A 14,741-nucleotide genomic window follows, 5' to 3' on the forward strand; every position below is an offset into this window, starting at 1 on the left:
TCAGAGATATGCTTACTGGGTCTGGATCTAGAAATTAGCATGCATAATGATTAATGAAGGAGTACGATGGTAGGAAGCAAACTGTCCGGTTCAGATTTGGCATTGCTTTGCTCTCGACAGACTTTTGTTAGATCTGGACCCAACCCAATTGAAGCTCTAAACCTTGTTAGATCTCCTTCTCTTGCACGTCTCTTCAGAAAAATTTAAGGCACTTCATTAAGAGACGCATGTGGGGCTGAGCGTGCTACATACACAACTCAAATAGATCTCGGGTATACTAGTGTTTGGTTGGTTTGGATCAGGTCAGGTTAGGTCGGAAAAAAAAAAAAAAAAGGCCAAGAAAACAGCACAATCTTCGCTTGGGTCGCATTCAAGACTTTGATTGCAACTTAATTGGCTTGGATCTTGCAGAAGGATTGAATTCAAGAAGACCTTGCACACTACTGATACTTCTAGACGCTTGAAAGTGGCTTCCATGATTTTTATTTGCTTTCCTGCAACCAGACAAAATTAATCCTGCCATGCTTCTGCCATGAATCATATGTTCATCGTCTGCTGAGATATCCTTTGCATTTGGTTGAATAACTGCCCTATTTTGGAAAGATAAAATCTAATTTTTTTTCATCAACATTGTTTTGTTTTACATAACAGGCATGAGAAGCCCTCAGGAGAGAAAACAGCAGAAAGAAAAAAACAAAAGAATTGTTATAGACCTTGGAATGGTTTTGCTGTTGCTAGCTCTTATTTCATCGCTCTAAGTTCATCAGGTCCACAAGCCAAGTCATGGATATCAAGAGATTCTTGATCCAAACCTCTTTGATACATGGTTCCTTCACCTTAATCTCAGATTCGAAGTCATCTCATATAATCCATCAACACTCGAGAGGTCTTTATGACCATATCTCCATTGCCATCAGCATCGAGAACTTCACAGGAAAAATGAGATGGCTAAACCAACTCAGAACCAAGCTCTATAAACTCAGTATACTTTAGTTGATTCCAAAAAACTTCAGTTATCGGTCCCTGACTGGTGATTGGAGAATTTGCTGGAGAGAAGAGATTCATATAGACTGAACTTCTGACATTTATTATCTGAAATACACAAGAAGCTAACTCAAATTTGCATCCTCTTTTCATTGGCTAATTGCCTAGCGGTAAGATGAGAATTCGAAGTACCTGTCTTGCAGCACCATAACTGCCCCTTTGCTTGCTTTTAGAGCTAGCACTGCCCAATCATTATGCAAGAAAAAACTTTGACATAGCGTGACATGCTGTCAGATGAAAGTATATTTGGACATAAAGCTGTAACAGTTATATACGGACCTGGGCTTTCTTTATCTTGTATTGAGAAGAAGTGTCGCACAAGCTACTATTACAACAATAACTCGTACTCCCTGTAATTGGAGGGGGAAACCAGTACAGTATTGGGATATCATGTTATTAGCCATACATGGCTAAAGATCACTAGTTCAGACTTAAAAAGAATGATGGGAGAATGCTAGTAATAAACTCAACAAGATTTCAGCTGAATTTACGTATACATCTACAAACTCAATGAAATTAATGATAAGAGCGATAGATTCTACTCCTAGATCCAAGATAAATAATGCAGTAGAAAGACTACATATAACATACAATATAAAATGACGTTGGACATCCTTGTTGGGGACTTCATGAAGGAATCTGCAAGCTGAATAATAATTAATAAGATGCATGAGAAAAAGTGTCCACTTCAAGATAGTGGACAAAGTGGCAATCAAGTTTAGTGAGCTCTGCTTGCTTGTGTGTGAGACATTATTATCATTATCAGTCATCTATGCTAACAAAAGGCATCAGAGCCATCTATTAGGTAACAGCAACTTGAAACTAATTTTAGCACTAGCAGAAAATGGCTAAAACATATCAAACATTTTGTGGAGCTAGAACCAGAAGAACAAAAGTGGAACGACATTCTAAAACAAAAGTGTCTCTCATAGGGGTTTGATGATGTATCACCGAAAAAAATAGGGGTTTGATGATGTTGGAACTAAAACAAAAAGGGTATGTGAAACAAGCCAAGATAATCAAGAAAAAATACCATGCTACAGCACATAATGTCCCAATAGACAGCAATAAAAAGATGCAATAACATATCTATGGGTTACAACTAACTGAAGCATTTGCATAGAGAGGTGGAGAGGCTATACTGAACTACTAGATGAGTTTACTAAAACCTATCTGAACCATTTGATGAAATGCAAACACCATTAAAATTGACGATGACTTATAGTGTAACAACAAATGTGATATTTCTTACAACTGCAAGTGATTGCTTCTTTGTGATCAACTAATATGTAAATGGTATGGGCAGAATGAATTATTTGCAAGAATAAATCACACAACACCCATATGAGATCAAACCATACATCAGAATATGATAAAGAAGAAAAAGTTACCTGTTCAATCAACATTCCATTAAAATTTGAATTGCTCACTTTGTTTTCATGGTTGAATTTTTCAGAACTACATGAAAACTTCTCGTTTCTAGTCACTTCAAGGTGCATCTTTTGCTGCAAATATTTTTTTTAAACATTAGCAATGTATCCTGATGTTAAGAGGATTAATGTAAAAACTAGCAGCTTGCATCCAAAAAACTATCAGATCTGAAATTTTAAAGTATAAAAGTGAAGTGAATTTATTCATACAGATATATATAGTTATCTGAAATTACAAGTGATGTGGCAGAAGAAACCATTTTTTTATTTATATGCAATAGATGAATTATAATTTTACTAGTTCACTTACATTCTCAGATATTTGCCATATAGGATGGGTATTTTAAGAAGGACATTCCAATGCACGAAGCTCCTGCTGCTGCAGAGTTTAGAGAGGGTCGAATGTACACAGCTTTGCCCCGGCATGCGAAGAGGCTGTTTCCGTATTTTGAACATGCGACACCTAGTTCACTATAGAGAAACGTTACCATTGCACCAAGGCTCGCCCTCTACCATATGAATCAAAGGTTAAGCAGTAATGGAGGCAATACCAACTACAATCAATGGACATGAATGTTTTGGGCTTGAATTATGGTAAAATCAGGAAGAATATGGTACAAATGAGTACATAAAAGAAACTCAAGAATATAAAGAAAGAGAAAACCACTTCAGAAAGTTTGAAAGAAATGACAAGCAAGGCTTTATTTCTGTTTAAAGGCAATATGACATGTGGGGAAGATTCAACAAGATTTAGATGGAAACTCACGATGAGAGATTTGAAGAAAGTTTTCTAGTCTAAAGACTTTGGTTGGATATAAAATATAAAAAAGCAATAAAGGATTCACAAAAACAACCTATATCAGCTTGCTATGTTTATATGTATTACCAGCATAATAATTATATAGAGGGGAAAAATCTTATGTTCCTTATGATACCATGTATGTAAAGTCCTTGCAACATTCGAGATCATTCCTTGATGGCTATCAAAGATTCTACTCATCTGAAATCCAATGATCATTCTCTAAGCAGCAGTTATCTAACACTGGTACAGATACATAATTTTAGCCAGGAAATATTTTCTTATAAGTTATTAGTCTAATAACATGCAACTAATGAATATTTCTTTGCAAAATTTTTGCAATCTGACTCAAACAGTAAAACCAAAAAGCATGAGAACAATCCTTATCCCAGCTCTAAAGGGGTCAGCTTTGTGGAAACTTCTTCACCATTCATTGCTATAAAGGATAACAGTGGAAGCTTCCACATCTATTTTATCTTTATTTACATATTGATATAGATAGGCAAACAGATAGAGTAATGCTGAATGTGTCTGTCGTATGTGGCATGCAGCATGTGTGCACATGTGAAATAGTTTAGGTTGGGTTGCTGGGTCAAGTATAATCTGTTCTGTGCAGTAACAATTTCAGTTGTTTTAGTTGAGATAAAGTGATACAAATATTAGTTAGGTTTGAATTGGTTAAGTTGCTCGAGCCATTAGCAACCCCAAATATGAGCTCCCGACTCAACATGAATATTGTGTCAGGCCCATGTATGAGATAACCTCACTAAAGTAGCAACCCTACTGTAACCACCCAAATCTGATCAGTCACTTTTACCTCCAACTGGTACGCTCCTGCGCTTTCTCAGTAGCACTCTAAACAAACTTAGCCTCTTACTTTTCTCCAAATTTGAAAATGGTTGAAAACTAAAATAGCCATCTGAGTCATTTCATTTCATATAATGACGAGATTTCAAGGAGAGCTATTCATACAAGAAAAGGTACAGAACTTTGGGAGAAAGAAATATGGACCTTTTTATTAGCTTCCGTTGTGAACGGGTTTTTCTCTGAGGGTGGTGTTCCTAGGCATAAACTACAAGACTCGACAAGATTCATCAACTGTTTACTGCCAGTAGTAATGCACAAATGACGTGGCACCCAGACACCAACTTTTCCAAATAAACATTTTTCTCTATAAGAAGATAAGAGTTCCAGGAATTCTGAGTTTCTAGAAATAATTCGCTCCTCCACATGACTTCTATAGCATCTCCTGTCACTCTCATTTGTAAATGCATTGATAGCACTTCCCTGGTTGCATGTGCACAGACTAGAAGTATGTGCATCCAAACTATAAGCTTCCTTCAGAAAAATATTTACCTTTGGTTTTTCCTCAAATGCGCTAGACTTTCTATGCTTGGATATGATCAAAGGGCTTTTCCCAACTTTGCTAGCTAGAGAATCTTCTCTTTCAGAGATGTTTCTGACAGATCCACCCAGGCTGCCCGTCTGTTCAGTTTCACAAGGTTTCCGTCTGGTTCCCAAAGCCTTCAGTTTTTCACCATCATAAACTAAGGACCTTTCACCTGGAATTTTCTGTACAGTGCAGGCAATCAGACTATGACACTCATTTGGAAAAGAACCCATGTTTACTTTCTTCTCAATAGAAATGGGCTCTTTTCTCTTACTCATATGTTCCGCAGAGCCACCAAAGCTAACAACATTTTCAGTGTTGACAGATTCTGAAACAGTATCTATGTTCTTAGAATTATGTGACTGTGCAGTATGGAGAGATTCCAAAGAAGAGCTCCCATCATTTGCCACTCCAACAGACTTCTGTTTATCAGGTTTAAAGCTTTTGAAATTCTGGTTCGCTGCAAAGTTCCGAAAAGGTCTGTTCTTTCCAATCATTTCCTGCCTGGTAACATTATTAAAGTACTGCAGTCTTTCTTGTTTCTTTAAAAAGGGTGATTTGACAAACATCGGATTGCATTGTGAATCAATCTCAGAGAGCATCTCTGCAGAAAAGGACTTTGCCATGGTCTGGGGAAATTTTAACTTTCTTATAACACTTTCTTCTGAAGATGTCCTCTTCGTCGAACCTCCACTCTCGAGCTTGCTTGACTGTGATGCTGATCCTTGGCCAACATGATATCCTGTTCCCTGCATTTCATTCATATACTTGAGCATCTCTAACCGCAAACAGAACACATGCATACAAATCTGACAGACCCCACATCATATAAATAGTAAAATCGAAAAAATCACCTGAAATAGACTATTTTCGAAGGCACTTATTATTTTCCTAACACTGCTGCTTGAACCTCTCTCCAGCAAATTCTTCTTCTTGGGGCTACAGATGTGATCATCCAATTCAGCAGAAACAGAAATGCTGTCTGTAGTAACATTCCCTGATATTGGGGATCCTAAGCATCCTATATGAGGATCCAAACCTTCACATGAAGAAAATTGCCTTTCTATAATACCACCAGGAGCTGTTTGTGTCTTGTTTTTTTCTTCGTCTACTCCAGTAAAATCAGGGACATCCTGCACAAACAAGTGTTCGGAGTGTGGTTCAAGATCTTGCATACGTGGATTGCTCGATGGGTTTCTGCATTCATCTGTAATTAAGAGTTACCAAGTGCGTGTGTGTGTGTGTTCCGGGGGGGAGGGGGGGGGGGAAGGCGGGAAGGGGGGATGGGTGATTGTGGCAACATCCTCATATAATTAAAATCTGACAGCCACCTTTAGCATTGAAGAACTCAAATGCATAAACAAATGTTATGATGCTTATTGAAATGGAAAAACATATAGACACAAACACAACTGCACCCATGTGTATGTACTTCGACTCACATAAGCCTCATATCCTATGCATGACCAAATCTTTTTTGCTATTATAACCAGTTAAATCTTCATATACTGATTCTTCAAATGAGACAGTAAAGCTAAGGTTGCACTGAGAAAGAATCCTTAACTGGGTCTATTTGCTTTAACCGGCCGATCCCATCTCCTTCTGCATTAAGTTCTGTAATGCAATATGGTACCAAACTTTTAGTAATCTGCTTTCTAATACTAAGCAGCAGCAACTGTTTCAAATGAATTCATGGAATATCTGATAGGAGATCATTTGAATTTGTAATGTTACCAGAAACAGGACTTTCACAGCCACCCTTGAGTAGTTCCATGTGTTTCCTTTTTAGTGCGGAGTACCTCTAACAATTATAAAACATTCAATGTATATCCATCAAAGTAGACAACTTTTATGATTAAACTGGGTAAGATTGACAACTTTCATTAGAACTTAGAAGGAACACAAAATACCATTTCATGAATCCTTTGGCGTTCTTCTTCACTAAGTACGAACTGCAGCTTCATGCGGACACTTCCACCGCCCTCTAGGGGAAACACATCATCCCAAATTCCCTTCTCCACCACCAACCTGATTTTGAACTCTGTCAGGGGGAGAAAAAAGTTAAAAAAAAAAAAAAAAAAACTCATCAGCAATAGTGACCGAAGATTTCGTTTATAGTTCATGATCCATTTGAGATAATGAAGACCTGTCCGGGATAACAAATTCCCCGCCATGTCGTGCAGCATCAAGATCAGATTCTCGCGCAGAGAAGTCACCGGGCTGCACCCACAAAGTCAGCACCAAGATAACTACAATTTTCTTTTACATGTCATCATTTATCGTCGTTTCTTTATGGCATCGCACAAGCCAGAAATTTGATCCACGGTGTTGATAGGATTGATGGATACAGTCATCATAAATGTCCAAAACTGATTTCATTGCACAGGCCTAGCTGATGATATTATATCAAGTCTATGCTAGGATAAAGCTGGATTCAATCCCCCCCAAGAAAAAAACCAACAACAACAACAACATAGACAGGATAAGTAAGAAGGGAAAGATCACTCACAACAAGAAGTGCCCTCTGCCCACGCTCTGGTACTCTCTCTTCCCCATCACAACTGCAGCAACCAAACAAAGATTAACAAGATACGCAGAGAACCGAACAAAGAAAAGGACATGATTGAGAGGAAACGGCGCACCCTTCAAAGAGACGAAGCTGGAATTGGCTTCCGATGGGCACGGCGCGGGAGGTGGAGGGAGGTCCACCAACTCCAGCACTGCAATCCGAGGCGAGCTTCGGGCTCAAGTCGTTTGTGGACTCGGTTTATATTATAAACGGCGAGATTAAGGGAGGTGGTTGGGTTCATACTGCTTACCAGAGACTTGGATGGTGCCCGGCATCGTTGGGTCTCGGCGAGGAGAGACGGAGCTCGGCGTCGCAGGCGAGGATCGCGGTCTGCCGGTGGTGGCCGTAAGGTTTTTGTTTGAAGACGGCCAAAATTGGAATCGTGGCGGATATTGGAGCGTGGATTTGTGGCCGAGCGTAATCAATGAGGGCCCGCTTGTTGCTGTTTTAACGTAGGCCGTGAGCTCATGAGCTCCCAAAATTTGTCCCCAGCATTGAGGGAGACGGCCAAAATTTTGGGCAGTCGGTGCAAAGGTAGAGAGCATCGGCTTATCCGGAGTTGGAGTTGCATGGGAGGAGGAACATCGAATTCCCTATTCCGATTCTGTGATCAGGATTTACTAAAAAAAACTTGAGATATTTTCTTTCAGGAGAAAAGGGTGAGCCCATGAATTAGAACAAAAACTGGAGCTAGGAAGTGAATGAGCCATCCACAGAACCTTGTACATGTATATATATATATATATATATATATATATATATATATATATATATATATATATATATATATATATATATATATATATATATATATATATATATATATATATATATAGAACCGCATCCAAGTATTATTTGGATATTTTAATCTTATACAAATACCTAAAATCTACCTACCAAATAATCGGTATAGAACTAAATACATGTCCGCACGGCTCTTCGCACTCTTTTTCCGTTTAAGTCCTAACATCCTCGTCAGGCTAAGAGTTTAAATCTAACCACAAGCACCACGATCGGTCTGTGGTCAGTCCTAAAAAATTCGTACTGCAATATTTTCTAGTCTACAAAAATTATGAGCTAGATTTGCTCTGATACTATTTGTCACAACCTAGCACCTCATTCATAAAGACTAGCCCAAAGATTTTTTTTTTGAATTATTTAGTTCTATATAAACATCCAAAATTTGTTCAACAAATATCCAATGTCAGAGTAAACAGAGTCCTCATAATACGACACGAATGCTCCCAACCACCACCACTAGGAGCAGGTGCCCTCTAGCGGGAAGAGGAGTGGTGAGAAATCTACAGTCAGAAAGATTTTCCGGCAATTTTTCTTTCTTTAGTTACAATTTTACCGCAATTTCTTTCTCTAGTTCTCCGTTCCCCACGGTGGATCAGAGCATGCCAAGAGAAAGCAAGCGCGATGACCATAAACGGGTCTTAAAGAAACTTCCCCTCACTTTTTTGAATCTAACGGCCTGAATATATAGAAAATGGTTTCTTTCTTGCATGATACTGAAAGCTGTGAGCAAGGATTAAAGAAACAGACTGCAGTGAGATCAACAACAAATAACACCTAAGATTCTAAGAAGGATCGGGAAATCCAACACCAAACAAGACGCACTCAGTAAGTCCATGCTAGCTTACAGTGGCTCCTAGAAAGGTGATCTTGAGACAATAACACAGGAAACATGACAGCATCCAAGCAGCACTCAGCTTGCAAAAATAGGAAAAAACAAAAAAAATCGGCAATCAAGTCAGATCAGACAAAATACAGATCATTTTCAATAAATAATAAATCTAAAACATGTCGATCTGAACTCAATATTTTTATTAAGCCAGTCAAAAATCCAAACTTCTTAATCATTTTATTAGACAGATAACCTGATCTGATCTACAATGGGTTGAATCGATCAAGCATTGCCACCCCTAGACTACCTATGCACTGAAAAGTAAAAATTAAAAAAATATATGACAGACTACAAAATAAACAATCTAAAATACAATAATGTTTCTAAGTGGGGAACAAAAACATCAGTGTACTTAAAAGGTTAACATCCCTTTCGCTGTCTCAAAATTTGAAGCACTGAAATGCTAGGATAATAAGTGCTGATTGGCAACTGTTTTAAGATATATAGAAAGTAAGGGTAAACAAAATGTTCAGAACAATTGTTCATAATCCACCTCACTTTTCCCGCACTAAAAATGACAGGGAATCATTCTATCAAACTCCTCGTGCAGTATATCCCAAAAAGAAACCAGCCAACCAATAGTGATGAGAAAACAGCCATCCCAATAAGAAATGGCCAACCAGCCATCAAAATCCCAATGCATAACACTGAAACAAAGGGCAAGAACGACCGGACAACGGACTTGCCGTCCACCCATTTTCCTCTCCACAGGATTAGAGAAGCCAAGGTAACCACGTTCCATCTCACACACCCATTATAAGCAAGCCTGTTCAGGCAGTTGGCCACAAACGAGTGGCAGTTGCAGGTGAAGAGGTTGTAGTACTTGTGCTGGAAATGCTGCATGCTTGAGTGCAATGCATCGTCCCATGAGATTGCTGTCCCACGTTCTGCATGCCTGTAATTCTGCTCGCATGTATGCCCCGCCAGATTCGGAGGAAAGCAGCACTGTCCAATGGTTCCAACAAAGATCAAAGGTTAGTCAGGGTCTCCTCGATGTTTCACATATATGTAAACATGAAACCTAAGTTCAACTTAATCAATTTATTGCTTTCTTCCTGCAGAAATCCAGTGGTGTGATATTGTAAAGCATGTCCATTAGATACAAATGCCCACCAGTCTATGACTACTTGGGACAGGCTATAGCTAATAACTCAGATGTGCCAATTGTTGGTGCCACGGGCTGCAGCTTATCCAAGGAGCTTGAATCCATCAGTGCTCACAGAGATTAGCTGATTTATTTTGTTCATCTTGCACCTTGTAAAACCACGGACTACAATGAACTGATATGCTACAGTGCCAGAAGAAAATATAGAATAAAGAGAATGAATTAAACTATAATTGACAGTTTGATTTAAAAGATTTTAGAGAAAAGATATTGACAACTTAATCTCATAACTTGTGATGATCCGTGAACACAAACAAGAAAAAAGAAAGAAAGGACTGTGAAACTTAGGGACTCTATCGTACCTGTTTTCTGTCTAGTTGAAGATATCTGGCAACTGCTCCATATGCAAAATTATCTTCACTAACAAAGTTTGAACCAGCAAAATCCAGCACTGCCCCATCCTCCCGGCCAATTCCAACATGACCAATATATGGCGCCAACCACGAAACAATTGGAAGAGGAGTCCAGACGATGCAGCAAGGAAATCTTGCCCTCTTTGGGTCCACTTCACCCAGCGGCCACAGATCATGCAATCTTTGATTAGAACTAGCATCCTCACTGTCAACAGCAGCTTCAAGCTCCATTGGAACTGTTTTTGGAGACATGCGGCCTTCACTGGATTGTCGAAACATAGCCATATAGAGCTAAAACCCCATGCAACATTCAATCAACTCATGTTCTGCATCGGCATATGGAGAAGAATGCTTAATTTTTTCTTCAAACTGAGAATGGCACCTAAAAGAATTAAAAAAGCAGGTTGCACAACTACAAATAACTGATCGGTGAACATTTGAATTCCATGGGACTTTTTCATGCATTCCTGCTTTGTCTCAGATGACCTTTTTCGGAAGCATTTAACCTGTACAATAATTTAGCATAAATAACATACACTCAAAAATGACTTTTGATGGTGACAGAACATGAGAATGACATGCAAACTTTACATGTTCAAAATATTCTCTGACACAAAGTTTAAAAATCAAATTTAAATTTTTCTTTCTTAACTAGCATCTAACTATATAATCAGTTACTTCTTGTCAAGTGCATAATGCAGCATATAATAGTGTGATCCCATATTCCCATTATCTGCTGTCACAGTTATAGTTTCCATTTTGCTATGTATTGCGGTCCTTTGTCAAAATGAATTCCAATTTATTTGGAACTGCAACCAAAAAAAAAAAAGCAGATGATATTTGTTTTAGGCTCAGTTCAAAAAATCCTGACAACTACCCTAAGGACTAAATCCTCAGCATATGCCTACAAGATCCATCCTCCTGACATGCAATCAAAGACATTCTCACATACTGAATTTGTCTATAATTCTGTAGCAACAATAAAGCTGAACTCAGACATTGTTCATGCTTACCATGGTCAACCACTGGCTAAATAAGAGTAAGCTTGCAGGGAGCACTATTTTCAACTTGGCAAGCAGGCTGCCCCAGGGCATGACAAGTATCTACATAATTTCACAATCAGGTATCAGATTCATTATTTGTCAAATGGACTACTTTAGATGCAACCAACCAAAGATTTTAAGCAGAGATAATGAATCGACGAGACATGACATGTATCGCCCATCCTGGCTATGTGGAAAAATCTAGCCATAGTTCAGAAAACCAGGCTATAGTTTAAAAATACGAAAAGCCACAGATTACTAACCAATAGTGTGTATCCTCGAGTCCAGTTAGTAAAGAATCCAATAGGAGATCCAGGGTATTCTTACAGGATTATGCTGAAAATCCTGTAGGATTCATGTATTGGACCGTCTATTTAAGCATATCCCTGTACGAACCAAATACCATCCAGCCCAAATATTCATAGATATTTTTTTTCCCTTCCGGCATCCCAAAGCCAAGGATTTGGACAGACTTTTAGAAAATGCAAGATAGATAGACCAACGGTTCCAATTCCTACGGGATTTTTCAGCAAACAGGTCCTAAAATTGTTTTCATATATCCAAAACATCTTCTCTAATCCAATACACTCGAGCGGCGCATTCCTTCTTGCCATTTTTTCTTTGTAGTCTTCGTAGAAATAAAAATCAAACCCTTGATGGACATGAATCCACTCATACTAATCACCTAAACCTATCAATTCTACTTCTCTCTCCATGCTAGTCGAATCCCCCAATCCACATGATCCAAACACCCTTTAACTCCTAGGGCATCGACAACACAAAAAAATAAACAGACAAAAGAACTTCACACCCAACACACACACACACAAGAAAGAACTTCCAAAGCTAACAAGAAGAAGATCGATCCGGAAGCATCAACATGAATCAAATTCAAAAGAGAAACACAGCACATGCGTACCAAATCTTAACCGAAGTTAAGGAGATTGGATAAGAGCTGACCTTTTTTCGGATCAAGAAGAAGAAGATTTTGAGTGCAGATTACGTCTCCTGTCTCTATTCTTGGACGAGGATAATGATTTAAACACCAACATCCGATCTGAGATAACGGAGCAAGTAGAGGTAGCGTATAGGCGAAGAAGACAGCGATAAAAAGTATCACAGAGAGAGAGAGAGAGAGAGAGAGAGAGCGGCGGTGATAAAAGGAGATGTGGGGAAGGTGCATGAACCTGGACGGAGCATACCTCCCCCCAAAGTTCAAAAAGCCGTAGTTTTTTTTTTTATATAGGTATAACTTCCCCATCAAGCGATTTTTTTTTTTTTTTTCAAAACCGCGTTTTATCTCCAACAACCCAAATTTGAGTACATTCTGCAAAGCAGCCAGTAGAAAACACATGCTAAATTCGTCCATATGACGTCTTCAAAACGACGTGCCATATATAAGGCGACCAGCGTCTTTCGATACATATGAATTCACGTCTATAAAAAGATGAATGGTATGGACGTTCCATTAAGTTGCATCCTATGCAATGCACCACCGGGAAAAGTTTTCTATTTTCCATCTCTTTTGTTTACTTTTGCGCTTTTTTTTTTTTTTTTTTTTTTTGCTGGAAAAAAAGGGGTAGGGGGAGGAAGGGACAAGCCCATCCCCGCGTAGCAGCCCCCACTGGGCCCCCGTCCCGCCAGGAGAATGTTCGATGCGGGCAGAAATGGCCGTGTGTTGGGCACCCCGACCGGTTTTACTCATACCCTCCCCACCCGTGGGCCCGGCTCAGCTACTCCTCTGAGCTCTGGCTCGAGTCCCACGTGTGAGTACGTCACACCCGGCACCACCCCGGCTACTAGCGGTTCAAGAGCGGTCCTACACCACAAGTCCAAGCAGTGGCCAAAGTAGTGAGCTCCGGTCCACAATTTAATCGTCGCCGCAGTGATTCGAACTTGGGACCTTGTGGTTAGAATTGCTGCCCAGTACCACTAGGCTACCACCTTGGTGGCGTTTACTTTTGCTCTTTGATTTCCGTGCACTCTTACGTAAGTTGACATTAAAAAATAATAATATTTTTTTAATATTTTTATTTCAACCGCTACTCCCTTTGCATTGGAGGGGATCCTAGAGGAATTTCCATGCGGAGACGGAGGACTGCCGTTCCGCGGATGGTGGTGTCAAGGACCGAGCGGCCGCTTCCCGTGGGCGTGCTGCGGATTGGACTCCATCTAGGAAAGGATAGGGGTTGAAGGATTCACCTTCCTTCGTCCGAATCCACCGTCTGATCATTGTTTTAAAAACTTTGAGACTTGTGCATATTACGATCCAACGGGCAACATCACGAAAGAAGATAAATCCCCGCGGCATTGTTTTCTTTTTTTTTTTCTAGACCGAGTGATCTATATAACACGTATACGGATGCACTCAATAAAATTGAAAAACAAAATATCACGGAGCTCCCGAGGCAGCTCCCTATCTCCTGCCCATAGAGTACTACTGGCATGGTTAGCCATATACGTAGCCATCCAATTCGCAGCCCTGTTGGCTTCTCTAAACACATACTTCGCCTGAACAATCCCTTCGTCCATCATCATCATCCAGATATCGTGAATTAAGGGATGGTCAGCAGCATCGACCCTCAGACCTCCTTGAATCTAACTGATAACCGTAGCCGAGTCACCTTCCAAAATGACTAAACTAGCTAAGAGCACACGCTGAGCGTGTCGAAGACCCGCCCAGGTAGCTCTCAGCTCCGCTTCAGAAACTATATAGTCAAATAACTGACAGCCTCATGCTGCCACGACCCTGGAGTTCGGATCCTTAATGATGAAACCCGCTCCATCCTTTGTGCCACCATCCAGCACCGATCCATTAAAATTGACCTTGAGAAAGCTTGGGGATGGGGGCTCCCAGGTGAAAAACACCGTATGAGAAGCTGCCGAGGCAAAATGGGAACCCCAGATATCCTGACCTATCAAAAGTCCTTCTAAGGAGAAGACATGACTAATCTCTGCCGCCTGCGCTCGGGCGCTCTCCACCACGAGCCTTGGCGACATGCTCTGCTCGCCGAAGGTTCGAGCATTCCTTGCCAGCCATATCTGGTATGCTATGCAGGACGCTCTAACTGCCTCTTGGCGTGTCAATGGGTTGGCCGACCACTAACGGATGGTCCGTAAGAATTGATCCCCCGAGACCAACCCTCCCATAGCAGCCCCGCCGCACGCCACGCCGTCCTCGCCCATGTGCACTGAAACAGTGCATGGTCCATCGACTCATCGGCTCCGCATGCCCCGCACTCAGGGGGCATTCTCAAT

The 14,741-nt window shown here is 40.2% G+C and overlaps 2 protein-coding genes across 31 annotated transcripts; both read right to left on the bottom strand.

The window, feature by feature from the left end:
- Positions 1 to 593: 593 nt before the first annotated feature.
- LOC103712837 lies at positions 594 to 7,889 on the bottom strand. Of its 16 annotated transcripts, none has more exons than XR_003386752.2 (14): positions 7,483 to 7,889; positions 7,306 to 7,383; positions 7,173 to 7,224; positions 6,810 to 6,883; positions 6,574 to 6,704; positions 6,398 to 6,464; positions 6,228 to 6,277; positions 5,518 to 5,796; positions 4,630 to 5,412; positions 2,436 to 2,549; positions 1,636 to 1,690; positions 1,324 to 1,394; positions 1,177 to 1,251; positions 594 to 1,092 (listed from the first exon to the last, which is right to left on the bottom strand). XR_003386752.2 is itself a non-coding variant. In XM_008799484.4 (14 exons), exons 1-13 carry the CDS (start codon positions 7,775 to 7,777, stop codon positions 1,220 to 1,222), a joined length of 2,400 nt encoding a protein of 799 aa, XP_008797706.2. In that variant the 5' UTR covers positions 7,778 to 7,878; the 3' UTR covers positions 594 to 1,092; positions 1,177 to 1,219. The 16 variants fall into 16 exon arrangements, 2 of the variants coding, with proteins under 2 accessions (XP_008797706.2, XP_026662641.2); XR_003386755.2 differs by lacking the exon at positions 1,636 to 1,690 and adding an exon at positions 2,785 to 2,983 and having other exon boundaries at positions 1,177 to 1,225; positions 7,483 to 7,885; XR_003386756.2 differs by lacking the exon at positions 1,636 to 1,690 and adding an exon at positions 2,785 to 2,983 and having other exon boundaries at positions 7,483 to 7,885.
- A 1,189-nt stretch (positions 7,890 to 9,078) lies between these two features.
- Positions 9,079 to 12,667, bottom strand: LOC103712839 (protein REVERSION-TO-ETHYLENE SENSITIVITY1). Of its 15 annotated transcripts, none has more exons than XM_039125250.1 (5): positions 12,444 to 12,667; positions 11,454 to 11,543; positions 10,864 to 10,946; positions 10,390 to 10,766; positions 9,079 to 9,867 (listed from the first exon to the last, which is right to left on the bottom strand). In XM_039125250.1, the coding sequence occupies exons 4-5, from the start codon at positions 10,723 to 10,725 to the stop codon at positions 9,448 to 9,450; spliced, it is 756 nt and encodes a 251-aa protein (XP_038981178.1). In that variant the 5' UTR covers positions 10,726 to 10,766; positions 10,864 to 10,946; positions 11,454 to 11,543; positions 12,444 to 12,667; the 3' UTR covers positions 9,079 to 9,447. The 15 variants fall into 15 exon arrangements, with proteins under 15 accessions (XP_038981178.1, XP_038981179.1, XP_008797726.1 ...); XM_039125251.1 differs by lacking the exon at positions 12,444 to 12,667 and adding an exon at positions 11,747 to 12,396; XM_008799504.3 differs by lacking the exon at positions 12,444 to 12,667 and adding an exon at positions 11,747 to 12,396 and having other exon boundaries at positions 10,857 to 10,946.
- Between the last annotated feature and the right edge of the window lie 2,074 nt (positions 12,668 to 14,741).

Source organism: Phoenix dactylifera, chromosome 4, assembly GCF_009389715.1.
Source record: "Phoenix dactylifera cultivar Barhee BC4 chromosome 4, palm_55x_up_171113_PBpolish2nd_filt_p, whole genome shotgun sequence".
Lineage (NCBI taxonomy): Eukaryota > Viridiplantae > Streptophyta > Magnoliopsida > Arecales > Arecaceae > Phoenix > Phoenix dactylifera.

Excerpts from the sequence above, each read along its gene's own strand:
- LOC103712837 (XM_008799484.4), bottom strand. The coding sequence starts at position 7,777 with ATGCTCTCTACCTTTGCACCGACTGCCCAAAATTTTGGCCGTCTCCCT. Across the intron at positions 6,884-7,172 it reads GGCAGAGGGCACTTCTTGTT|CCCGGTGACTTCTCTGCGCG; the intron begins GTGAGTGATCTT and ends TTGTGGGTGCAG. Across the intron at positions 2,550-4,284 it reads CAACGGAAGCTAATAAAAAG|CAAAAGATGCACCTTGAAGT; the intron begins GTCCATATTTCT and ends AAATATTTGCAG.
- LOC103712839 (XM_039125252.1), bottom strand. The coding sequence starts at position 10,725 with ATGGCTATGTTTCGACAATCCAGTGAAGGCCGCATGTCTCCAAAAACA. Across the intron at positions 9,868-10,389 it reads TTCAACTAGACAGAAAACAG|TGCTGCTTTCCTCCGAATCT; the intron begins GTACGATAGAGT and ends ACCATTGGACAG.